The 23,877-nt window shown below is 40.0% G+C and overlaps 3 protein-coding genes across 3 annotated transcripts in view; 1 reads left to right on the forward strand and 2 right to left on the reverse strand.

The window, feature by feature from the left end:
• LOC140362067 (small ribosomal subunit protein uS7-like) overlaps positions 1 to 23,877 on the forward strand; it is a 252,108-nt gene that overhangs the window by 159,604 nt on the left and 68,627 nt on the right. The gene's annotated exons all lie outside the window — the stretch shown is intronic.
• On the reverse strand, positions 897 to 5,726 carry pithd1 (PITH (C-terminal proteasome-interacting domain of thioredoxin-like) domain containing 1). Its single transcript, XM_072448095.1, has 6 exons — positions 5,424 to 5,726; positions 4,554 to 4,597; positions 3,114 to 3,191; positions 2,903 to 3,007; positions 2,408 to 2,516; positions 897 to 1,488 (listed from the first exon to the last, which is right to left on the reverse strand). Exons 1-6 carry the CDS (start codon positions 5,619 to 5,621, stop codon positions 1,387 to 1,389), a joined length of 636 nt encoding a protein of 211 aa, XP_072304196.1. The 5' UTR covers positions 5,622 to 5,726; the 3' UTR covers positions 897 to 1,386.
• On the reverse strand, positions 6,005 to 22,904 carry eloa (elongin A). The gene is made up of 13 exons (XM_072448088.1): positions 22,760 to 22,904; positions 19,916 to 19,972; positions 19,348 to 19,460; positions 16,911 to 17,163; positions 16,451 to 16,715; positions 12,909 to 13,234; positions 11,207 to 11,318; positions 10,071 to 10,223; positions 9,416 to 9,513; positions 8,948 to 9,128; positions 8,682 to 8,811; positions 7,641 to 7,789; positions 6,005 to 6,765 (listed from the first exon to the last, which is right to left on the reverse strand). The coding sequence occupies exons 1-13, from the start codon at positions 22,829 to 22,831 to the stop codon at positions 6,704 to 6,706; spliced, it is 1,971 nt and encodes a 656-aa protein (XP_072304189.1). The 5' UTR covers positions 22,832 to 22,904; the 3' UTR covers positions 6,005 to 6,703.

A 23,877-nucleotide genomic window follows, 5' to 3' on the forward strand; every position in this document is an offset into this window, starting at 1 on the left:
TTTCAGTCGAAAATACTGTCATGGGAAGATTCAGGATCAATTTGTACTACCTAATATTCACACAATTTTAACAGGCCTTTTTTTAAACGTTGCAATAAGTCCCTGAGTTTAATTCTAAGTTTCATTAGCTTCAGCTCTCAAATGGGAATTGTCATGACCCAACAAATGCTCAGTCTTCTGTTTACCACATCAGCTTTGCCCTTTATATTTACTCCATTGCTTGTTAACTATAATTAGAGTAAATCGGAGAGCAGAGGCCAAAACTAAAATCTGTTGCAGGAATTCTCCGTTTCTACTCCAAAGTGTTCAGAAACGGTTTCAGTTTTAGTTGGAGGAAATTTTTGGGCAGGCAAAAAAATGTTTTGTTCTGAAATGGTAATTGCTATGGGAATGGTGCTGATTTTCCATCACTTTGAAACACTTCAAAAAGTTTATTTCACATGAAATCATTACATTCACAACGTCCCATAGAAAAAAAATCAGGTTTGGTATAATTTGACTTTAACTCACATTTCAAATATCTGTTCATGTCTTTGCGGTCAACACAAATGAACTACCGGTTATTTGAAACATCTCATATTATAGCTTCAGAAAGTGCCATTATTCAGTCACACAGGCATTATGGTCGTTTGACATAACTTGAACGCTACATTTTCTAAGAAATAATTACCAGTGTACGTTTTCAAAACAATTTTGACTTTAGAGTTGTTTTTTTTTTTTAAACAGCACATCCCACAAAGCAAAAACAAAACAAAACACTTTCACAAGGACCAGGGAAAGAGTGTGTTGAGTGCAATTCAAAAGATGTAGATACAGACAAGCTTAGAAATTGCATAACTTTTTTATTGAAGCGGTTGTTTTGTTACTTTTTTTTGTACTGAAATCATACATGCAGTTGTGACAAATTGTTTATAAATTCTTTGGAAAGTAGTCTGTTTTTCATCTTTTCAGCTTAACTTAAGAAACACCTTGTCACATCGTCAGTCCAAAAGAGACTGTTTGTTGCAAAAGCATCAATTCCCGTCTTCTAGAGCTGCACAATAGCTGGCAAAATTAATATTATTAATCACAATACATTAACGATCAATACATAATACTTTGCAAATGCAAGCTTTTGGTTTTGACACAATTTGACTCGTAAATATATAATTGAATTGATCACTGTCAAAAGCATGTGTGAATTCATTAATGTGTTCATAATTTATTCATATTCTTTGCTGAAAAAAATAACAACTTTGATTTGTACAGCGCCGTTTAAGACACTCCAGGCGCTTGTTAAGGCAATACTCTACATAGTCAGTGAATATAATGTTAGCTTTCCTCATACTGTGCAGCCGTAACGCTCTTAAATGACAGTTTTCGGGTCTTCTCTGGTGTTGTAAAGATTTAGGAAATGAAGTTGGTTTGAGGGATGATCGTGTCCACTTTGTGATCTGCCGGATTCGCCGCTGCCTCGTAGTTACAGATGGTGACCTCATGTCTGTGGGCCTGCAACGCAAAAACGATCGCGTCTCACTGAACTGTCACGATGCAGGCGGAAATGTAGAAGCAAATACTGGAGCATTTTGACCATTTGAGCTAAGAATTTAGCAGTAAATAAACCAAATTAGCAGTAAATCAACCAAATGATTTCCTTTCCATGGCATTGACCAGCGCGATGGTGAAAAGGGCCGTGTTAAGATTATGGATACAATTATTCATCTCAGATCAATGGATGGTGTAAATGTATAGGTGAGGAAGTATTTTAAATTATTTGTGCAATAGAAAGACTAATACCAGCTAGAGGTGTAACAATTTGAAATGTTAGTCCAACGATTATTGTGAGAATAAACATCATGACCAAAACAACAGTCAAATCAGCAATGTTCTTTCCTTCTTGTTTTCTTAGCACATTACCGCTCCACAATATGTGACCTGCTTTATGAAATCAACCTTTCTGAATGAGTAATTTGGCATAAACGGCAAGATAAAAATGCACTTCACATTTAGGTTTACCGTTTTGAGGAATGGGTGAGTAGAAAGGACTTTGTTTAGTTCAAAAATGGTTAAATCATTAAATTGAATGAACAAAAATGAATGTCATGATTATAATTTTATTGTCTTTACGTTTATATTGTGACATATATTATCGATCAACCTAATAATACTGACATCCCAAATACTAACATATTTCTGCATACGTCAATTGCAAAAATAAATAAATAAAATAAAACTCTTAATATAGCAAGTCTTTTTTTTGTTTGTTTAGTATGAATAAAATGAAGTATAGCCTGAAGTATGACCTTAAACCATAAAAAGCAACAGCAGCATATTGAAGTCTAATTAAACTAAAGCCATTATATTAAATCACTGGGTTGCTACACTGGATTCAGTTTATTGCAAGCAGTAAAACAAACGGTTCACTCACCTCAGAGTATTCTCCTCTCAGGCCGATATAAAACACTCTTGTACTTTCTGCCCCAAAGTTTTTTGAGATGTGAATGGAGAGGTGATTCACATTTGTAAACCGAGCGATCCTGCAAAGAAATATGACAACCGTAAGCAAAATCTATACAGAAAAGTTGAACATGTGCATTATTTCCATCAATGCAACCTGCATTTTTATTTTTTGTAATTTCTTTCCTCTAAAATTGAGAACGTTTCAATACAAATCTGCTGCAATCAAGCTATGAGACATTATCAGAACGTGACACAGAGGCATTTAAAAGCGACATTTTGACCCCCGACACCAGAGCGTTGCTTCAATTTACAAAAAAGAAGTCGGGGCAAGTAGGACGAGGGCAGAAATGCAGAAATGGCGACTTGGCCAAAGCATCTCCAAAACTGCAGCTAAAGAAAGCCGTTCCTAATCGCTTTCACCACTAAAATGTTACTTTTCATTGGTGCATTCACGTGTCCTTACTTCGTGGGATATTCCAGCTCTGCAGTGGGGTCTCTGTTGAGTCTAAAGGCCTGTTCGGGTTCCCGTCCGGTGTCATCAAAAGACATCTGGGGTATGTTTTTGAATCTGAAATGAAAATATGTTTTGTTTTGAGCATATTCAAAAGGCACTCAGTTACAGTGCGAGTAAAAAATGATCATAAAAACATTGCATTGTTTGTTCATGAACGTACAATCGGACCTCCGCCGGATGAGAGTCGTCATCTTCTCCAGAAATAATGACGCCTTTTAGCTTCACACTTCCTGTAAAACTAAAACAAAAAGTACATGATTGTGACAGAAAACTGTCAGGGGGAAAAGACAGACGCTACAAAACGATGAGATGGTGAAAAATAAGATGACAGATGCCATTAGAAAGAGTGTGTACAGTGTCTCAGACCACATGACCCTGACCTGTGGAGTGCCCCAAGGGTCAGTCCTGGGTCCCCTTCTGTTCAACCTCTACATGCTGCCGTTGGGTCAGTTGATACGCAGTGAAAATGTGTCCTATCACAATTATGCAGACGACACTCAGATCTATGTTTCACTATCGGCAGGTGACTATGGACCAGTAGATTCACTCTGTCACTGCATCCAACAGATCAGTGTGTGGATGCAAAACAACTTTCTCCAGCTGAACTCAGACAAGACTGAAATAATCGTTTTTGGCCCACAGAAACAAAGAGAAAGTGTTAGCGGTCACCTCCAGAGTCTCGCTCTAAAACCTACAAACCAAATTAGAAATCTGGGGGTAATAATGGACTCAGACTTGAACTTTAATAGCCACGTCAAATCAATAAAATCAGCAGCTTTTTACCATCTAAAAAACATTGCCAAAATCAAAAATATACTGTCAAAACCAGATTTAGAGAGACTTATCCACGCGTTTGTCTCCAGTAGATTAGACTACTGTAACGGCCTGCTCACTGGCCTCTCCAAACGAGCTGTAAAACAGCTGCAGTACATCCAGAACGCTGCTGCTCGGGTCCTGACCAGAACCAGGAAGTATGATCACATTAGTCCTGTTCTCAGGTCTCTGCACTGGCTCCCTGTGGCTCAGAGAATAGACTTTAAAGCAGCTCTGCTTGTGTACAAGTCTCTCCATGGCCTAGCACCAAAGTACATCTTGGATATGTTAGTGCCATATGAACCATCTCGGACTCTGAGGACCTCAGGGACCGGCCTCTTGCTGGTGCCCAGAGTCAGGACTAAACATGGGGAATCTGCGTTTCAGTTTTATGCAGCTAAAATCTGGAACAGTCTTCCTGAAGATGTGAGACAGGCTTCTACTCTGACAATGTTCAAATCTAAGCTAAAAACAGTTTTGTTTAGCTGCGCATATGACTGAAAGGATTTTTTCTTTGCACTCTTCTCTTTTGTTTGTGATTTTATTAGTTTAGAAAATCAGTTGGATTGATAATTTTTAATTTAGTTAATTTTATTGTATTTCTGTAATTTCTTTGTGATTTGAATGCATTTTTCCTGCTGTGTGAAGCACTTTGAATTGCCTTGTGTATGTGCTCTACAAATAAACTTGCCTTGCCTTGCCTTGCCTAGAATAAAAGCGTTTTCGTTGCAAGGCCAGCGAATCGGACACGGTTCAGCATATTTGGCTGTATTATGTTCAGACTTACGGTATATTGAAAAGAAGTTCTTCATCTGCGTCGCTCTCTACAAACTATAAAACAAAGACACAATTATTAAAAAACAAATGAAGGAATAAAAAGACGAAAACAATGTACATGTCGATGAAAAAAAGATACATTATTGGCGAGTTGTGTCTCCATTTTAGTTTGAGTAATGAATTTTCCTCCTATGTTTTTCAATAAGGATGAGAATAATGACAACAAAGCCTTTATTAAAAACGCTTTTTCTTTGACTGGCATGATGATACAGTCATAAATGTGCATTCACAAATAAAAAAACTCTGCTTATCGTTTTTATCAGAGATTTCTAATTGTTTATTAAGTACATTTCCTCTTCAGATAATAGAAACACTTTTAAAAACAGCAGTGTACTTGCTCCCTCTAGTGTTCAGATGTATCAATCGTTTTTTGTTTGTTTTTGTTTTGTATTCACGTCATTTGTAATGCATTTAACCTGAAAATGTGAAAAGGTAATGCGATTCCATGGAACATTCTAGACACGTCAGAACATTCATATGAGCTTCCAGGCCATCAGAAAAGTTACTTAGTGCAACTTTAACAATGTCTCACGTAAATAGATTTGTTTTAAATGCTGCAATTGAAGCAGCACTTAACACAGCAACAATGAGTAAAATGGATTGCTGAGTCATGGCAGTGTCTGAAAGTGTAATGTATGCACTTTTATAATTTTATAAATATATGACTACTGTTGTGATTGTTGCAGTTATGCCACGTGCTTAAGATAAACCGATAGACAACCCCATTAATCCAGTAAAAATAGCGCACGGAGCTACAGCTTGGCGCTAGTCTCTCTCCCGGGGTCTCACTCATCCTCCGGGGGTCTCCTGCTTACTTTACCTTCTCCCGGTCCGTCCGCTGGTCCCAGGGCTTGAACACTCGTCTCCCGTCCCCGTCCCGGCTCTCGTTCAGACACTGCAGCTTGTCCAGGTCGATCCTCCGGTAGAGCCCGTACTCCACGCCTCTCTCCGCGGGCTCGTGCTCTCCCTCGCAGCCGCAGCCTCCGCCGTGATCGTGACCGTGACCGTGCCCAGACATGGTGGAGCCAAACACACCGGGGTTTGACGTATGCGGTAGAGATGTTGTAAGAAAGCCCTGTCGCTGCTGAACAGTCTGGTACAACAAGGCGAGTTTCACTTTGAAGCGTGAAACAAAACACTTCTGCGTCAAACAGACATGCGGCACAAATCACTTCCGGATTACGGTTTTCAAAATAAAGTTATATCTTAAACATTTCAGCCATTAAAAGAATGTAAGGTACTGTATACAAGTACTTGTATGCTTTATTTTGAAGTTAGGAGGCATCTCATCTTTTACTAAAAAGTGAACGCGTGACACATTTATAAAAAACACTTCTGATGACATTCAAAACATGTTTTTTTTTCATTCCCTTCAATAATGAATAATAAAGACGAAGTCAATTTCAGGGCAAAAGACAATTTTTAATAAAAATTACCATTGAACATTAAAATCTAATAAATTCCAATTTTCAACCTACATCATGTTGGGCCCCGTGTTGTGTTTTAACAGGTCCCCTTTTGATAAATACAGTCCATTTTTCTGTGGGTGTTTTGATGTATTTTTGTAAAGGCTTAAAATTACAGAGACACACTCAAGAGTGACAGGACAACTGCAGTGTGTAGGCTGTGTCCGCTCATAAATTAAAAAATAAATTAGTTTTATTTTTAAAAGCCGTGGCTTTGACCAAGGATTTAAAACTGGAAAGCTTTGAAAGTGGATAATGTGCCTATATTTATTCCTTATGTAGTGAATCAACAAGTAGAATCAATTATGAAAAATCCCATAAAACTAGTCCTTCAAAAGAGGAATATGGGTTTATGTCAAAGAGAAAACAAAATAAAAATAAAATAAAAATAAAATATCTTTGCCTTGTGTCTTATCGGACTTATTGTAAAACAATGTGACCAAGTTGACCAGTCTGAGAAACATGAACAGAATCTCAACAATTTAAAAAGAACAAAATGACTTCTCAACCAATATGTTCATGTGTTGACGATGGATAGACACAGTGTTTTCTGAGTGTGCAAATGTCACTGCTAAAAGGGATAAATTAAAAACAGTTAGTTGTAATTCCATAATCTACAGGCAGTCTCTTCACACTACCGACGGGAGAATCGGTTCTTGAAGGCTTTGATAGTTTTAGCCATCATTGGGGCAATTTCTGGAAAAAAAGAGAAAAAAAAATATCCCAGGTAATACATTTTGTGATACATTTAGGGGTAAGTGGGCACAAAATATTGTAAATTAAGTTTATTGCAATATCAACAAAGGCAAAATTATTATTACGAGAAACTAACAACATACATTACAGAACAGTTATAGTTTACTAGCAAATACTTGTGTCGTGTTTGATCCTGGTTTGATCCTGGTTTTGTCCTAATTACGTCCTGGTTTAAGTAGTCTTCTTAATACTAATTTTAATCCTAATGTTTTTTGTCTTAAACAGGTTGTGATTTCAACATTTCACACTAAAGTCTCAATTTTAGTTGAATTATGATCAGTTACTGTTATATTATTACTTCCCTTACACAACTGAATAGTATTATAGACACAATATGATGCTATTTATTATTTGTATTGTCATCAGCCTTTAAACATGCTCTTAAGTGCCTTTAGTTTGGCATCTCATGTTTTAGAAAAAATATACATCCAAATTGATCAAAAACAAAATTAACATGCTGTTTTTGGCACCATCTACTGGCTGCAGAGGGAATTGCAACAGGCTAATTTAAAATGACTGGAAAGTTCTCACAAGGAGGCTCACAGTTGTACTGATCGTGATTAGACGGAAGAAATTCACAATAAGAGTCTGGTGATGATTTATGGACTTAAAAACAGCACCGAAGATTGAGAAAACGTCAGTGTTTTTGACTGTCGGAGGGGAGAGGATTTTCTAACCAAGATTCCTCAAACTAGCATGAACAAAGCTCAATGCTACTCCAGGTATGTTTTTGATGAGGGAACAATGTTAGAACATGGTTAAAAGCTCAAATGTGTCCTTCCATGCTCACAGTGAATGGGTCCAGTAAGACTTACTTTTGATCTGTGGTTTGTCCCGGGCGGCTGCAGCGGCAGAGGAACCTGCGCTTATGGCAGAGGGTCGTGAAGCACTGGACAAGGAGCTGAAGGAGGAGGACGAGGAGCCGCTGGGGTCAGAGTGAGCAGCCGTGAACACCGGCCGAATTCTGAAGGGAATGAGAAGGAAAAAAAGAAAGACCATGAAAAGTGACAACGTAGTGACAACGTACTGACTCAAACAGGGCCCACACCAGGTCAAAACCAGGACGAGTAAATCAGTTGGCGCTATTAGCCTTAATTCTCCAGCAGAGGTCGATATTTAGTTTTGGCCGACCTGTGGCCTAAAGAATAAGAATATTGCTTTATTTTAAAACACTTTAGAGCGAAGAGGACACTGCACAAAACAAGACTACACTGCTCTCTTATAGGTGGTATGGCCAATTTTTTTCAGCAAATTTTTTATCATATTTCCTCGTAGCGTGGATAAATCATTTGTCCTGCCACGTATCAATCATAAAATGCACCTATCGCTCACCTGCAGCCGCGTGCGGTTCGCGGATCTATCATAATATAGTTCCCTCAGTGTACGGGGCAAAATGAAGACGGAGAAAGACAGTTCGAGCTGACGCAGAAGTGGACAGAAATCTACGGGAGACGAGCGATGCGCTCCGTTGCGCTAATAAACAAACACACGTGTGTGTTGTATCGGTCCGCACGGGGGAGTGCGCATGCGCACTTCCGCCTGCGTTCTCAAATCGACTTAAACCGCCTTTAATAGATTTGTGGTAAAAACAGGATATTGTAGTAAATTATAACTGCATAATTTGGGGTAGATTTGGTAGAGATTATTGACCATTGGTTTCTCTAGATTCGGCCATGAAAAACCTCATATCGGTCAATCTATAGAACACACCCGCGGTCTAGGTTTAAGACTTCAGTATTTCTTCATCAACACGTCCATAAATATCATAATTTTTCTTAATATACATCTTCAGATATTATCCCAGCATCGGCCCTTCTGCCAATATTAGGATTGTAATGAAAATAGACTGTACTCACTTGATGGGAGCTGCCGCTGCTGTAGACGAAGCGGATGAGCCACTTGAAGTACCAAACTTTTCCTGTCGCCGGCGAACGTCCCGTGGCGGTTTGGCAACTGAATTCTCAAACGCCAATTTGACCCGTCGCCCTGTTGAAGATAAAACTATATTATTAACATTCGGGCTGAAGGGTTTTGGAGAATTTTCTGACTGAAATTCTTGCATTATATCGACCATTTATGTTTTAAATTCAAGTTCACAGTGCTCGTCTCAGATTGACAGTACCTTTGGGCTTGTTGGCGTGGGCGGATGAGATGTTTTGCGTTAACATCTTCAGCCTCTCCTCCCTCTCGTCGTGGAGCCTCAGGTACATTTCTCTCCAGGACTCGTACTCCTGCGGCTGTTCCCGTTTGAAGTCTCTCCGACAGTGACGCATCCATAGCTCGTCCGAATCCTCTGTGAACCACTGAAAGAGGATGGAACAAAACCAGAACGATATGTTCAAAAACTAAATGATCAGAGCTTTCAAAGTGAGATTTCTTCATGCTCTAAACCTACATCTTCATCCAATCTAGGTATTTGGCTGTATTGACAAAAAGTAATATATTAAAAGTAGTATATTAAAAAATGAACCACAAAAGTGCAGAAATATCACCTTATATTAACGTGTCTCATTTGGCCACAAAAAAAAACAAGTGAACCCTCATCTTTTTCGGAGCACATGAAGGCAGTGTTCGCACATGCAGGGCTCACCTGGTTGCTCTGTTCAATGCGATACAGCTGCTCGGGTTTGCAACGCTCCAAAACGGGCTCCAGGATTTCAAATGGAACTCCTCCCACCTCGGCAATAGCTTCAAAGAACAGCAGGAAGTATGAACGAATGGACAATGTTATGCTCAAAGAAACAAATAAACCAACTACAAAACCACTGTTGATTTTTGGATGAGAGCTGCAACGATTAAACAACTGTAAACAATTAACAATCGTAATCGTATTTTGATAATCGTGATAGTAATCTGGACTATACAGACGCTAAACACATACGAATATTTTTAGAACAAAGACAGTGTCGTATGAAATCAAAATGTAAAAAAGAAACAATTTCTAGTTCTTCATCAAGAATACACTTTTGTAAATATTCTCGAGATTTCAGCCTTTATTTGACTAAAAATATCATTTAAGTCTCTGTACGAAATAAATAATAGTTTTCAGACTTTATTTGTTGACAACTATAATAACTGTTAGTTGCAGCTCTATATTGGACCAACTACTGCTTTAAAAGAGAACAAGAACCATGCAAAACAGACCCAATTTACAGTCTGAGCCAGAACTAAACCAGCTAAATAAAAGGACCCAAAATCCACAGTTTAAGACACCATTAATCTTAAGAAAGTGACGCGTTACTCACAGTCTATGTTGTTCTGCAGCACACGTATGCACTGCTCGTACAGCGTCATCATTCGAGGCAAATACGCGCTTTTGGATCCAGAGAAAACCACCATCTTGGAGTTTAACCTTTTCCCCGTGAAGCCGGTATCTTCCTCATCAGCACAGACAGCAACTGAAAAAAATGACAAATATTAGCCATTTATTATTCAAGTTATTGGACTGGTCGAGTAAAGCAGATTATCATAAACACACCCTTATCAAATAAACAAATCCAAGAGCAGAACATTGAATACACGGTTTATTTGCACATATTCTCTGATAGGCAGATGACATACCAAAGGCTTTCACTTGGTAAAACTGTAAAAAGCATAAGGCGCAATAAAATTAATGGTTTAATTTATTGACAAAAGCAGTAGTCAATTATTAAAGTAATCACTGGTTTGTATTGAAATTAACATTCCAATTTTCTAGAGCCAAGATCTCGATTTGTTTTATCACAATTCATGTGCTCCAAGTGGATTTGTACTACGATTTGACCAGAAATTGCACTGGGAACGGATCATAGTTCAATATTGATGATAATATCATCCAGCCCTAAGGCCGCAGTTATTTTATTACTTGGTTTACGGATCTTTAAATGAAATATATTGAACAGGCGGGCAAAATATAAATAAGAATGGGGGGGGGCGCAGGTGAGTGTAACAGTAGATTTAACGTGTTTTGCATTGGTAGAATTGACGCTTCTAAGTGTACAGCCTTAGTCAAGGGAAAAACGGCAAAACGCGCTGGAGAAAATGTGGTAAACGGGTTTAAAATGTGTATTTGCGATATAAAGGAGTTGGCGCAGCGCACAGCAGACAGAGAGACGGACGCGCGCGTCTTCTCATGCTCTCCCGGGGCCGGGTCCAGGGACAGACCCGCTCCGTCCTAGACTCACGCAGGATTTTGACAAAAAAATTGCTTCACACGCTCTTATCTTTTGACTTAATACCGCTTTTTATATTTCATTTGAAGCTATTTTGCATTGTCGGCGGTACTTTATACAAAAAAAATTATAATAATTTATTTTATTTATATTGTAGAAATCAATAATCTAAGTGCGGCGGATCCGTAAACCAAGTAATAAAATAAGTAAGGCCTAAGTTGTGGCATTACCTTTTCGTCTCTGGGGCGACAGGGGGGTGACGTCGATGGAGGGCAGGGGTCTGTAGTTCGGCTGAATGGCAGGAAGAGGGATGTCGGGAAGAACTGGGACAGGCTCAACCACCTGCAAAACATTTTACAATTTAGTTTAGAATATTTAGATAGTTTTGTTTTTATTTAGTTGCTCACAAATTGCCATGCATGATCTTTATGTCTGAAGCGATCGCAGAATATTAAAAGGTGCCATGTGTAGTGTGTCTAAAGCAGGGGTATCCAAACTATGGCCCAGGGGCCAAATGCGGCCCTCAGATACATCTTTTGGCCCTCAGGCTTCCTACTAAATTGGCCCAAATAACTAAAAAGTAGTACTGTACTTTTTAGTGCAAAATCGGAAACATTCTGCCATCATAACCTAAATAACAAACATATTGATGTTGTACAGAACTAATATTAATGTTCAACGTCTTGATTCACTTCATTGTCTGTGGCCCTCCGCTCCGTATGTTTTAAAATGTGGCCCGTGGTGAATGGATACCTTTGGAATGTGCTTTGGTAGAAAAAAAGACCATAACAAAGAAATGGATGACGCAAAACCCCCGACGATCAAAGACTGGACTGACATAACAACAGGAATTAGACAAATTGGAAAAAATAACAATCAAACTTAATTCGGAAAAGGACACATTTGACTGACTCTGGACTCGCTGGGACTGTTTTTATACATGTTTAAATGTTTAGTTGATATCTGTTCCTTTTCTGATTGGAGTTTGTTCCTTTTTGAAAAACTAAATAAAAGAATGTGGCCCTTGGTGAGAAAGGTTTGTACACCCCTGGTCTAAACAGCCTCATTTCTCTATTCACCTCTGTTCATTCTGTCCCACTTCACACACTGCTCAGTCTGCAGCGGAGGGCCATCGGGACACACTGGGCCGGTGTGCTGCTGCTTTCCAGTCACATTTTTCTGCTTTGTTTTATTGTGGGCCTTGTAGCGACATAAAGTCTTGTCTTGTAAAAAAAAAAAAAACTGAGGCAATGCACAAACTCTGCGCAAACAACAGACGGACAAAAAGAGTGACTGAGTTCAGCCAAAAAGAGAAGCCTTGTTTGCCACAGAGGCAAAACTGGCAGCAGTAAACTTGTAACCACGGAAAACACATGCATTACCTCATAGCCACAGATTCAGCAGAAAATCTGACCCTGTCACTCCAAATGAAATTAAGCCAAACAGTTTATAGAGGCAGTCATAGTGAATAATAAAGTGTCAGTCAACTCATCAGCATGAATGTCGATTCATAAAAAAGGTAAAAAAAAATGTAGAAATAACGTCTTTTTTCCATTAAAAACCAAGCACAGTCCCTTGAAGGTGAGCATTTTTGTTTTACAAATGGTTTTCTGAGCCAATAAACCACACACTGACAGCCAGAATTAAGCAAAACCATATTATTACGCTATTCTATTTGGTCTGTTTTAAATGTATTTTTAAGCTATTCCAAGAAATTTCCCAAGTGGATCAATAAAAAAGAACTCAGGTGATGGATGCATTCATTTTTGCTCACACAACGAATCAAAATTGGGATTAAACTAAACCCAACCTAAGCCAATACTAGAACAGGACAAAACCATTTCTTCATCAGCTCTGTCAAAATCTGTCTTTCTACAAACACAAAACAAAAGACAAAACGATAAAAATATACGGTTATTTTTAGTTGTTGACCTTCTTGCGCTTCTCTGGGACCGGTCCTGAACTTGAACTGGACTTGGAGCTTGAGTGGGGTCGTTTCCCGCTGCTGTTGGACTTGCTCACTTTAGACGATGAGGACTGTGACGATGATGGGGGGGCGGGCCGCGTGGAAGAGGAGGAGTAAGAGTGAACCGATCGACTGTGGGAGGAGACTGGGACGGAGGAGGGCGGAGGCTTTTTCTTCTTTTTGATTGCGCTCGGAGCGTCGTACGTTAAAAAAGACTCGAAAGACATGGTCGGAGTCTCGAAAACCTCCTCCTCTTCATTTGTGGGAGAGTCTTTTGGAGCCTTTGATCGGACTGTAATGGGGGAAAAAAGGAGAATTTAGAGAAAGAACTACTATGAAATGATTTTGAGTTAATATTTACCGTTTTTCCTTCATTTATATTTTTCACATTTGAGCAGTTGAATAATTACCATCTAAAACTTATAAATTATAATAGCTCATTGCAGCTCACTTGTTTTAATATTGGTCATCGTTTCAGTTGCAAAATGTAAATGTTAATGTATTTGACGCTTTCAATAACAATATGTGGCAGGCCTTATTAAGGACATATAAATTCTGTACTGATGTTTATTTACATCACATATTTGAGGAAATGTGTAACTTGCATTGTGTAATCTGACTTCCGCTCTGGGACACCGTGACATGTACAAAGAGTGAACAAAAAACAGTTTGACATGTTTGGATGAATGATTTTGTGAACTAGAACAGAACAAGACCATGCTTGACTACAGTTTAGGACCAAAGAGAATATCTAATCTTTAACTATTGTACAACCAAACCCATTTTATTGTTAACCTGTAAAAAGCCAGATTGTTATTACGGTTCTTTTTGGTTAGCACTGTATAATTGATCTGTATAATCTGTATAACTGAGCTGGAATGGCTCCCGTTGAAAACATTTGGGAAGAGAAGAACTCAATCAGTCAATGAGCTGAAGAACAACATAAAATTCACAATCGTAGGAGCCGAGCAAGATGAATGAGTGCGAGTTTGAAAAGGTTTGTTTATTGTGGTATATCTCATCAGGCAGATGATTTGTCTAAATTATTTGAACTTTCATAACCTGACTGGTAGTGTTTAATCATCATTCACTTTTCTACATTACTGATGCCCCAATACTAACATTTCAAACTGTATATGAGTAACTAATACTGAGTATTGTTTTTAGACAGCAGAATGTCATTTTCAACACAGAATACTCATAATAGAGGTGGGCAGATTATTTGAATATTTATACCTATATTTATTTAATGATGCGGGTCTGTTTTATTTCCAACGCGGGGGTCCCGCAACTTTGGCATTCTCTGAACAACCCATCCATCCATCCATCTTCTGCCGCTTTATCCGGGGCCGGGTCGCGGGGGCAGCAGTCTGAGCAGGGACTCCCAGACTTCCTTCTCCCCAGACACTTCCTCTAACTCCTCCGGGGGGATCCCGAGGCGTTCCCAGGCCAGCCGAGAGACATAGTCTCTCCAGCGTGTCCTGGGTCTTCCCCGGGGCCTCTTCCCGGTGGGACATGCCTGAAACACCTCCCGAGGGAGGCGCCCAGGAGGCATCCGGAACAGATGCCCGAGCCACCTCAGCTGGCTCCTCTCGACGTGGAGGAGCAGCGGCTCTACTCCGAGCTCCCCCCGTGTGGCCGAGCTCCTCACCTTATCTCTAAGGGAGCGCCCAGCCACCCGGCGGAGGAAACTCATTTCGACCGCTTGTATCCGCGATCTTGTTCTTTCGGTCACTACCCAAAGCTCATGACCATAGGTGAGGGTAGGAACGTAGACCGACCGGTAAATAGAGAGCTTTGCCTTTCGGCTCAGCTCCCTCTTTACCACAACGGTCCGATGCAGCGACTGGATCACTGCAGCCGCTGCACCGATCCGCCTGTCGATCTCACGCTCCATCCTTCCCTCACTCGTGAACAAGACCCCGAGATACTTGAACTCCTCCACTTGGGGCAAGGACACCCCACCCACCTGGAGAGGGCAAGCCACCTTTTTCCGGTCGAGAACCATGGCCTCGGATTTGGAGGTGCTGATTCTCATCCCAGCCGCTTCACACTCGGCTGCAAACCGTCCCAGTGCATGTTGCAGGTCCGGGTTTGATGGAGCCATCAGGACAACATCGTCTGCAAACAGCAGAGATGAGATCCTGTGGTCCCCAAACCGGACCCCCTCCGACCCCTGACTGCGCCTAGAAATTCTGTCCATAAAAATTATGAACAGAACCGGTGACACAGGGCAGCCCTGGCGGAGTCCAACATGCACTGGGAACAGGTCTGACTTACTGCCGGCAATGCGAACACAGCTCCTGCTCTGGTCATACAGGGACCGGACAGCCCTGAGCAAAGGGCCCCGGACCCCGTACTCCCGGAGCACCCCCCAAAGGACACCCCGAGGGACACGGTCAAAAGCCTTCTCCAGATCCACAAAGCACATGTGGACTGGTTGGGCAAACTCCCATGAACCCTCGAGCACCCGATGGAGGGTATAGAGCTGGTCCAGTGTTCCACGACCGGGACGAAAACCACTCTGCTCCTCCTGAATCCGAGGTTCGACTATCGGTCGGATTCTCCTCTCCAGTACCTTGGAATAGACCTTACCCGGGAGGCTGAGGAGTGTGATCCCTCTGTAGTTGGAACACACCCTCCGGTCCCCCTTCTTGAACAGAGGGACCACCACCCCGGTCTGCCAGTCCAGAGGCACGGTCCCCGAACGCCACGCGATGTTGCAGAGACGTGTCAACCAAGACAGTCCTACAACATCCAGATACTTTAGGTACTCAGGGCGGATCTCATCCACCCCCGGAGCCCTGCCACCGAGGAGTTTGCGGACAACCTCAGTGACTTCAGCTTGGGTGATGGATGAGCCAGCCTCCGAGTCCCCGGTCTCTACTTCCTCTTCAGAAGACGTGACTGAGGGATTAAGGAGATCCTCAAAGTATTCCTTCCACCGTCCGACGACATCCCCAGTCGAGGTCAGCAGGCCTCCACCCGCACCGTAAACGGTGTTTGTGAGACACTGCTTCCCCTTCCTGAGGCGCCGGACGGTTTGCCAGAATTTCTTTGGTGCCGACCGATAGTCCTCCTCCATGGCCTCCCCGAACTCCTCCCAGGAGTTCGGGGAGGAGTTCTGAACAACCCGCACAACAGAATCTATTTTTCAACCCGCCCCGCATTAAAAAGGTCCCAGTCGCTCTCTCCCAGTCGCTCTCTCCCAGTCGCTCTCTCCCAGTCGCTCTCTCCCAGTCGCTCTCTCCCAGTGCAGCGGGGCAGACCCAGAGATGATTGCAAATGTTCTCTACATGTTTAGAAATATTGGAATCTGATCAATAGAACACTACAAATCATCTTTGGCATGCCATTGGCATCCCACTGTAGTATGTACAGTATCTGGGCCTCAAAACTCATGCCATGGACACTGTGAATGTATACCTTTGGAAGCAGCCGACTAAACATACATAAAAATCTTACATCACCAGTGATATGACAAGGCCCAGTGTTACTATAAACTTACCATGTTCTCCTCTGCCCTTCTTGTCTTCCCTCTTGGCTTCCTGGGAAGAGGGTTTCTTTTGTTTAGGTGCCTTCTCCTCTGGACTATGATCGCTGTCCCACCTGGCCTCCTCTCTCTTCTTTCCCTCTTTGCGGTCACCACTGCTGGACCGTTGCTCCTCCGTTCTGTCCCGGCTCTGGTGGTGATTTTTGTGGACCTCTTTGCTGGGTTTGCTGCTCTGTTTTAGGTCTTTTCTGGGAGGCGGAGGCACAGGTGGAGGGCTGGGCTGTGGGCAGAGGAACATTCAAATGTACTTAAACTATAATACAGACACAAAACTTTAAGACACTCAAAATAGATTGATTCAAAAAGGACTCTGCAGTAAAGTGTGATGAGATAAAACCACATTGATTTCTAATTTCTTCATTAAGTTTCAGGAGTGTGTAAGTGTAACTGAGTAAAAGAAACTCTTAACACTGACCTCTGGCTGTGGGCTGTCGTACTCATCAGACTGGTAGCTATTTCTCTGTGGAGAGCTATACTGAGGAGAGTAGTTTGGGTTGTAGCCTTCCTCCTCCTCCTCCTCCTCCTCCTCCTCCTCTTCCTCCTCCTCTTCCTGGTTCTGGTCGTATGAAGGCTCTGGAGAGGGTTCAGGGGAAGGGTCCCGGACACGTTTGTGGACCCGTTCTTCGACTCTGTGGGAATGGGGTTTGGGGTTGTGACTGTTGGAGGGTCTAAAATATTAGGAAAAAATACAACAAATTAGAACTTGGGAAAAAAAACAATTACCAAGTTTCAAAAGGATCCCCAAATTATACTACTACTAAAAGTTACTACTGTACTTATTAAGTCCAATTGAGGATTAGAAATCATGCTTCTGGGAATAAATAAATTAAAAAGTCCAACATAAAATATTTACGCTGATAGAAAGAAAAGATAAAACATATGTTAATAGACATAATGTAGGCAATGCAGGCTATTATCATTAAGGCAGTTTAAGTGTACTCACTCAAATAGTTAACATGTCGCTTTTATTTCAAGCATTCCCAAGGGTCTTGAAAATTGAGGCCATTAAGCCTCTCAAGAAGAGCAGACTTGATGCCACAGTACTGAACAATTTGTTTCGGGTAAAGTCCTTGAAAAAGTGCAGCTCACTGACTTTCTCCAAACAACTCATTCTATGTTTTCCAGTCAGGTTTTAGACTTCATCACAGCTCTGAGACTGCTCTTATCAAGGTGGCAAATGACATCCGCCTGAACACTGACACGGGCAAAGCCTCAGTATTAATTCTGAGTGCTGCTTTTGACACTGTCGATCATGGGATCCTCTTAGAGAGACTAGAGGACTCGGTGGGCATCACTGACACTGCCCAAAATTGGTTCAAGTCCTCCTTATAAGGAAGACAGGAGAATGGTTGAAATTGGTAACTGTCTCAGACCACATGGCCCAAACTGTGGGGTGCCCCAAGGGTCAATCCTGGGACCCCTACTGTTCAACCTCTACATGCTACATCAGTTACGGTAATACGCAGGAATAATGTGTCCTATCACAATTATGCAGACAATTATGCAGACAATTATGCATGTTTCACTGTCGACAGGTGAATATGGACCACTGGATTCACTCTGTCGCTGCATCCAACAGATCAGTGTGTGGATGCAAAACAACTTTCTCCAGCTGAACTCAGACAAGATTGACATCGTTAGCCTACAGAAACAAAGAGAGTGTTAGCACTCACTTCCAGAGTCATTAAAACCTACAAATCGAACTAGAAATCAGGGGGCAATAATGGGAGTTACACTTCAACTTTACCAGCCACATCTAATCAACATCAGCAGCTTTTTACCATCTAAAAATCATTGCCAAAATCAAAAGGTACAATGTCTAAACCAGACTCATTTGACAACAAGCACCTGCATCATCACACACAGAACGCTGTGCATCACAGGCCCTTAAAAAAGCTTTAAAACAACTGCAGATTACTGCCTACAATGAGAGACAGTGTAAGGCTGAGTGTGGAGAGAAAATACGGTGGCTTGAGCAGGTCATTAATAACTTTAGTGAGATGACAGTTTTCTGTGCACGAGAGAGAGCAGATGCAGCAGGTGCTCTCTCTGCAGCTGTTGCAGCACTTGTCCGCTCCTCGAAGTTTTTAGAGTTACCTCTGTGGGTCACAAAGCAGAGATCTGTCTGTACTTAGCAGAGAAGAGCAAAAAACATGTGTTTTTAGCTGCAGTGCCACATCCAAATTCCACAAAATCAAATCGAGGCGCGGGTTCGAGCGCGCCCTGTATGTGCACACTCATGGATATAGATAATGGGGCGCCAATTTTAGAGCGTCAGATGTGCGTTGACCTTTATCCATGCATTTGTCTCAAACAAGCAGGGACCGGCCTCTTGCTGGTGCCAGTCAGGACTAAACATGTAGAATCAGAAGATGTGAGACAGGCCTCTACTCTGACAATGTTTCCCCATGATGCTTTGTGCAACAGAAGCGAGCTCGTCGACAGCAAATGACCGTTCACAAGAAGGAAATTCCTTCCATTTTATTTTTGGACAAAAAATAATTGAACACTGTCAGTAATTTTAGAGGCTGGACTCATTGAATGGTTTGGGCTGTGTGGCTGCTGTACAGCGGAGTGGCCACTACTCCATTTGGGTCATGGGCAGAGGGGGGCGTCCCTTATCCAGTTAATATAATGGTACATATATGGTCTTGACATGATGTGTTTAGCTAAATAAGAATAATTTAAGGACAAAAGTAAAATGCAATCCTTTTCAACAATAACCTTAACAACTTGTACACAGACATTCACATTTACAGTATTTGATGGCAGTTGAGTAGTAGTTAAATCCAGATTTTTAAGCTTGTTTTCACCTCAGAAATACAGTTTTTGTAAATGTGATTTATATGTACCTGTCTGAGGTCTGAGGAACCAGCTTCTTCCATTTCGCCACAAGGTTTTTGGCCAACTCTCCAACTATGTCATGCTTCCTCAAAGAATTCACAGCTTTGCCAACTCCAGTTTCCTGAATAAATGTATAAAAAGTGGCAAAAGGATAAATATTTAGTCTGTACAGGTTTTCCCCACAGAGAGTCGTTCACAGGGACATGCTAAACGTACATGTGACAAGTTATACTACACATTTTACCACAATAGGGACTTTAAGAACTAAACTAAAAATAATAATTCAACGTATATTCCACAAAACAGTATGGTGTGGCTGGTTTTATCAAAATAAGTTTACTTTTGCAAGTTTAATTTAATAAAGCTGGTCACATACAGTACTAGAGGACCGTAATATATTAGAATGAGATCGCAGCACTAAAATTTGATGCTGTGACACCTCACCTTCATTGTTAAGTCCTTATATTTTTCACATTTTAACATGCCAGTTGAATGGTGTAAAACTATGATAAATATTTAAGCCAGTAATTCTCATATGATAATGGAAAAGGGGGACATTTGTGTTTTGATACTGACCACCAGGATTTCCACAGTCATAGGAAGCTCCCCCAGTCTTCTGAGAGCCTTTACCAGCTGAAAACCAAAAAGTAAAATAAATCACAAAAAAGCAACGATAAACTTTTCATACCATTTAGAAACAATATTTGATTTTAGGGCAGAACAAAAGACAATGGGATTGAATTTCATCTCCCCAAAGCAATGGTGATTTGACTCTTAAGTATGATGTATTTAGTGACGATTATTGGGTGCTCCCTCAGCTCTTATTTCCTTTTTTTAATCTAACATATTGATTTTGCTAATGCTTCCCTGTAAACATTTTGCATATGTTGATATGTTGAAATTTATATATATATATATATATATATATATATATATATATATATATATATATATATATATATATATATATATATATATATATATATATATATATATATATATATATATATATATATATATATATATATATATATTTTTTTTTTTTTTTTTTTGCATTAAGGTTAGGGAACACTAGGGAAATTTGTGAAGAGACTGAAATATGAACTTCTAAACAAATACAAATTACACAAATTTCAGACATTGTATTACCTATAATTATCACTAACGTAAAATTAAATGACGATTTCAATTAATCTTGCTGCCCTGTTTATTCATTATTGTGTCAAAATCAATTACATAAAAAGTCTCCACAGACAAAAAGGGACACACGCTCTAATATTTTGTAGGACTGTCTTAAGCTTTGGTCACAGCACACATTCTCTATACAGCATAGTTTCAATAAGCATCTGCAATCATTAAATTTGTATTTACATCCAGCGTTACATTGATTTATTTCACACACTGATCTTGTATTGATGATGGCAGAAAGTGACCACTGCACAAAGCCTTGTCCCAAACACTGTCACTGGGGTTCAGATCTGTAGTAGATTAGTTTCTGCTTCTCTTTATATGTTTTCTCTGCTTGATGCCAATGATTTGACTCTTCTCAAATCCACAGACATCTTTTCCATGACCACGGGATTTGGCTTTCCACATGGTTGTTTCAGAAATGAGAAGCCACAAACTGCATCAGTTAGGTTTAAATACTGTGTTAGTAAAGATCACCACCCAAGCATATAGATACACAACATTATTTACAGGTAATTGTGTACAGTGATGCATGTAGGTAAAACAATAAATAAAAAATACATCAATATAGTTAATGAATTGTTACACCCTGTGGATCCATACAAATGGTGATTCTAAACATACACCATACGAATAATTCAACTGTAACTAACATGGGGAATAAACACAGAAATGTTCCCTTGGTTACACTAGAGTTTTTATAGTACACTGTGATGTGTTCATTTAGCTTGAAGAGACCACTAAATTGATCTATCACACTACATTCAGAGCTTATCGGGGGGAAATGCACATTTGAAGGTCACAAGAATCAGAGAAATGCCTTCTAAAACAACATCTAAAATCAGGTTAAGATTTCTCTCAAGGTATAGTTTCAATAATGACTTTTCTATTTTTATTGCATACCGTACATCTTATGAGGTGACCTAAATAAGGACTACACTCTGAATTCAAACTATTCTTGAATGAATCTGTCACAGTAATATACTATAGTCAATAATCACAGCTTCCAATGCAATCAACCCAAAATTACTATAAATCAATATATCTTATAATCCAAGCCTGAATGTAATGTTTGTGGGTTTGCACGTGCAATATGAAAATGTAAACTGAAAAACTAAATACATTTGACGTGATTTATTCAAATCTAGAGCAAGTATAGCATGTTTTTTGACAGCATTAAAATGAATGGGCATTGTCTGACTCACATTACGTTGCCTGTTAGCTCCACTGCTAATCCTGGCCCTCAAAGCCTTTATTTTTTTTGCTTTGACAAGATTAATCGCTGTGATTTTAGCTTTGGTAGAACAATTTGCAAGCGAGAACATATTGGCGAGTTAGTCAGTGGTTTCAACAAATCACAAAGGGACTTAAATTAAGTAACGATTTTGCTAAAACAAGTTAAAGCCCCGTAAATACGGTGACGTTTCACGAGAGGCCTTCAGGAACCAGAGTAAACGATAGGAAATTTGAGCAACGTTGGCCTGTTAACTAGTCATCAGAATTTAGAAGAAATAAAACTAAATTAAAACTTGATTCATGATGTATGCAGCTAGAGCTATATTACCACGTTACATACCTACTCCAACAGCCTAATGTGCAACGATGATTATTAATCCATTATAACACCATGAAACAGCCATGAAAACTGTTCCATGTGAACTTTATACATCAAATACGAAATTATACTTTCCCAATGTCTGAAGGACCAAAACATCAACATTACGAGTGATTAAAAACAAGCGATTTAATTTTGCAAATTTAATTAGAAACATAAATGTAAGATTTACTCCGAGCATCTGTGTTCGTAACTTTATTTTTTTTCCACTAATAATAATAATAATGAAAATGCATAGGTTTTATAGAGCCCTTTTTATGTTTTATTAAATCAATAACAAATACAATTAATTCAAATGTTAATGTGAGGTTCACGTTCTAATTCGTTTTTTGTTTTTTCTCATCTTGCATGCTCACAAGAACATGCACCGTAACATGGCATTTTACACCATTTAACATGGCATTTCAGTCAAAAGGTTTATTTTTATAGACGTGTAACAACGTAGAAGAGAGACTGACGGAGGACTCTGAACGCAGTGTGTATGCATCGAAGGCGACTTTACTCAAACTGCGCGGCTTCCCTTGGGCCTTCACGGGATAAAGCTTCGGGTTTTGAGAGACAACTACAGACAGAGGGCCCTCACTCCCCGGTGTTGTCGATCCCCCCGTTGGCCCTACCTTTCGGGGCTCTTGGTTCTCCTGGAGTCGGGACCGGAGCCTGTCCACTGTTTCAAGCAGGTCCTCCGCCATGATTACCGATGGTACCTTGACTCTACCGGAAGCTGCTTCAGTCCGAGCGATTCCAACTTCCGCTTGGGTCCAGAAAATACCGAAAACATCGTACATTTAACAACGATGAAATAAGGTAAGGTCAAACGTAATTAATGAATGATAAAGTCTTTTTGTGTTTTACATAATATTTGTGCGTGATTAACGTGAAAAGCAGGAGTTTTTTAAAATGCCACGTGATGAGAAATTGCAAATCACACTACAATAAAAAAGAAAGTTGTTGTTTGTATTAAAATAGGTAGATAACTATTACTCTTTGAACGTAGTTTTAACATAAATACAACTTTCAATTTAATATTTTAAAGTGAAAGTTACCTGACGTCACTGCACAGTTGACCCTGCACACGCGACACCTGTTTGACATGTAGAAGCATAATTATGAAGTATAGCCTTCTATAAAAAATCTTAACTTGTAACTTGCCTTGAAGGTATGCCACCTGCTGATCTTCACGTTTTTGCTTTGCTTGGAATGTTCTACAGTATTGCAGTAAACGTATCCATTTTGTATTTATTCAATTGGGTGTTTGTATTTATACTCAAAAGTATCTTGAAAAACATGCATTCTTAGAGTGAGTGGACACACCTCTATACAGATCTGTCTCGTAACATTGCCTTATGATTTCAACAACTTGTCTCTATGGAGATAGGTAAGTTAAATGGTATACTATTTTATAATTTATAAGCAGCTCCAAAACATATGTATTTATCTCTGTATGAATGTTATATTTATAGTTATAAGTTATAAAGTGTACAATGTTACAAATTAGATGGCAGGTTAAAGATAGATATAACGATGACCCTTTGATTGATTTTCAAAGCATTGGGAAAATAGGAAAAAAGAATAATGTAGTTTTAAGACAAAGAATAAGACTGAATGTTTTGCCTGATGATTGTTGTATTTCTGAACATGCTATCAACATGTAATGCCCATCCTACTTGCCTACCGTACCTACCAACACTAAATGCAGATATACTAAGATAGATGTATCTAGTTTGTTTGTAAATAA

This window comes from Eucyclogobius newberryi, unplaced genomic scaffold (genome assembly GCF_026437365.1).
Source record: "Eucyclogobius newberryi isolate DKJ021-1_F unplaced genomic scaffold, fEucNew1.0.hap1 SCAF_16, whole genome shotgun sequence".
Lineage (NCBI taxonomy): Eukaryota > Metazoa > Chordata > Actinopteri > Gobiiformes > Gobiidae > Eucyclogobius > Eucyclogobius newberryi.

What these genes read in the sequence shown, in the direction of transcription:
- pithd1 (XM_072448095.1), bottom strand. Translation starts at nt 5,621, where the DNA reads ATGTCTGGGCACGGTCACGGTCACGATCACGGCGGAGGCTGCGGCTGC. An exon ending in CATCCGGCGGAGGTCCGATT is followed by an intron (nt 3,008 to 3,113) that starts GTACGTTCATGA and finishes TTTTCATTTCAG; the next exon opens with ATTCAAAAACATACCCCAGA. An exon ending in GAGCTGGAATATCCCACGAA is followed by an intron (nt 2,517 to 2,902) that starts GTAAGGACACGT and finishes ATTTCTTTGCAG; the next exon opens with GATCGCTCGGTTTACAAATG.
- eloa (XM_072448088.1), bottom strand. Translation starts at nt 22,831, where the DNA reads ATGGCGGAGGACCTGCTTGAAACAGTGGACAGGCTCCGGTCCCGACTC. An exon ending in TGACTGTGGAAATCCTGGTG is followed by an intron (nt 19,461 to 19,915) that starts GTCAGTATCAAA and finishes ACATTTATTCAG; the next exon opens with GAAACTGGAGTTGGCAAAGC. An exon ending in GCAGCGGCAGCTCCCATCAA is followed by an intron (nt 7,790 to 8,681) that starts GTGAGTACAGTC and finishes CATTCCCTTCAG; the next exon opens with AATTCGGCCGGTGTTCACGG.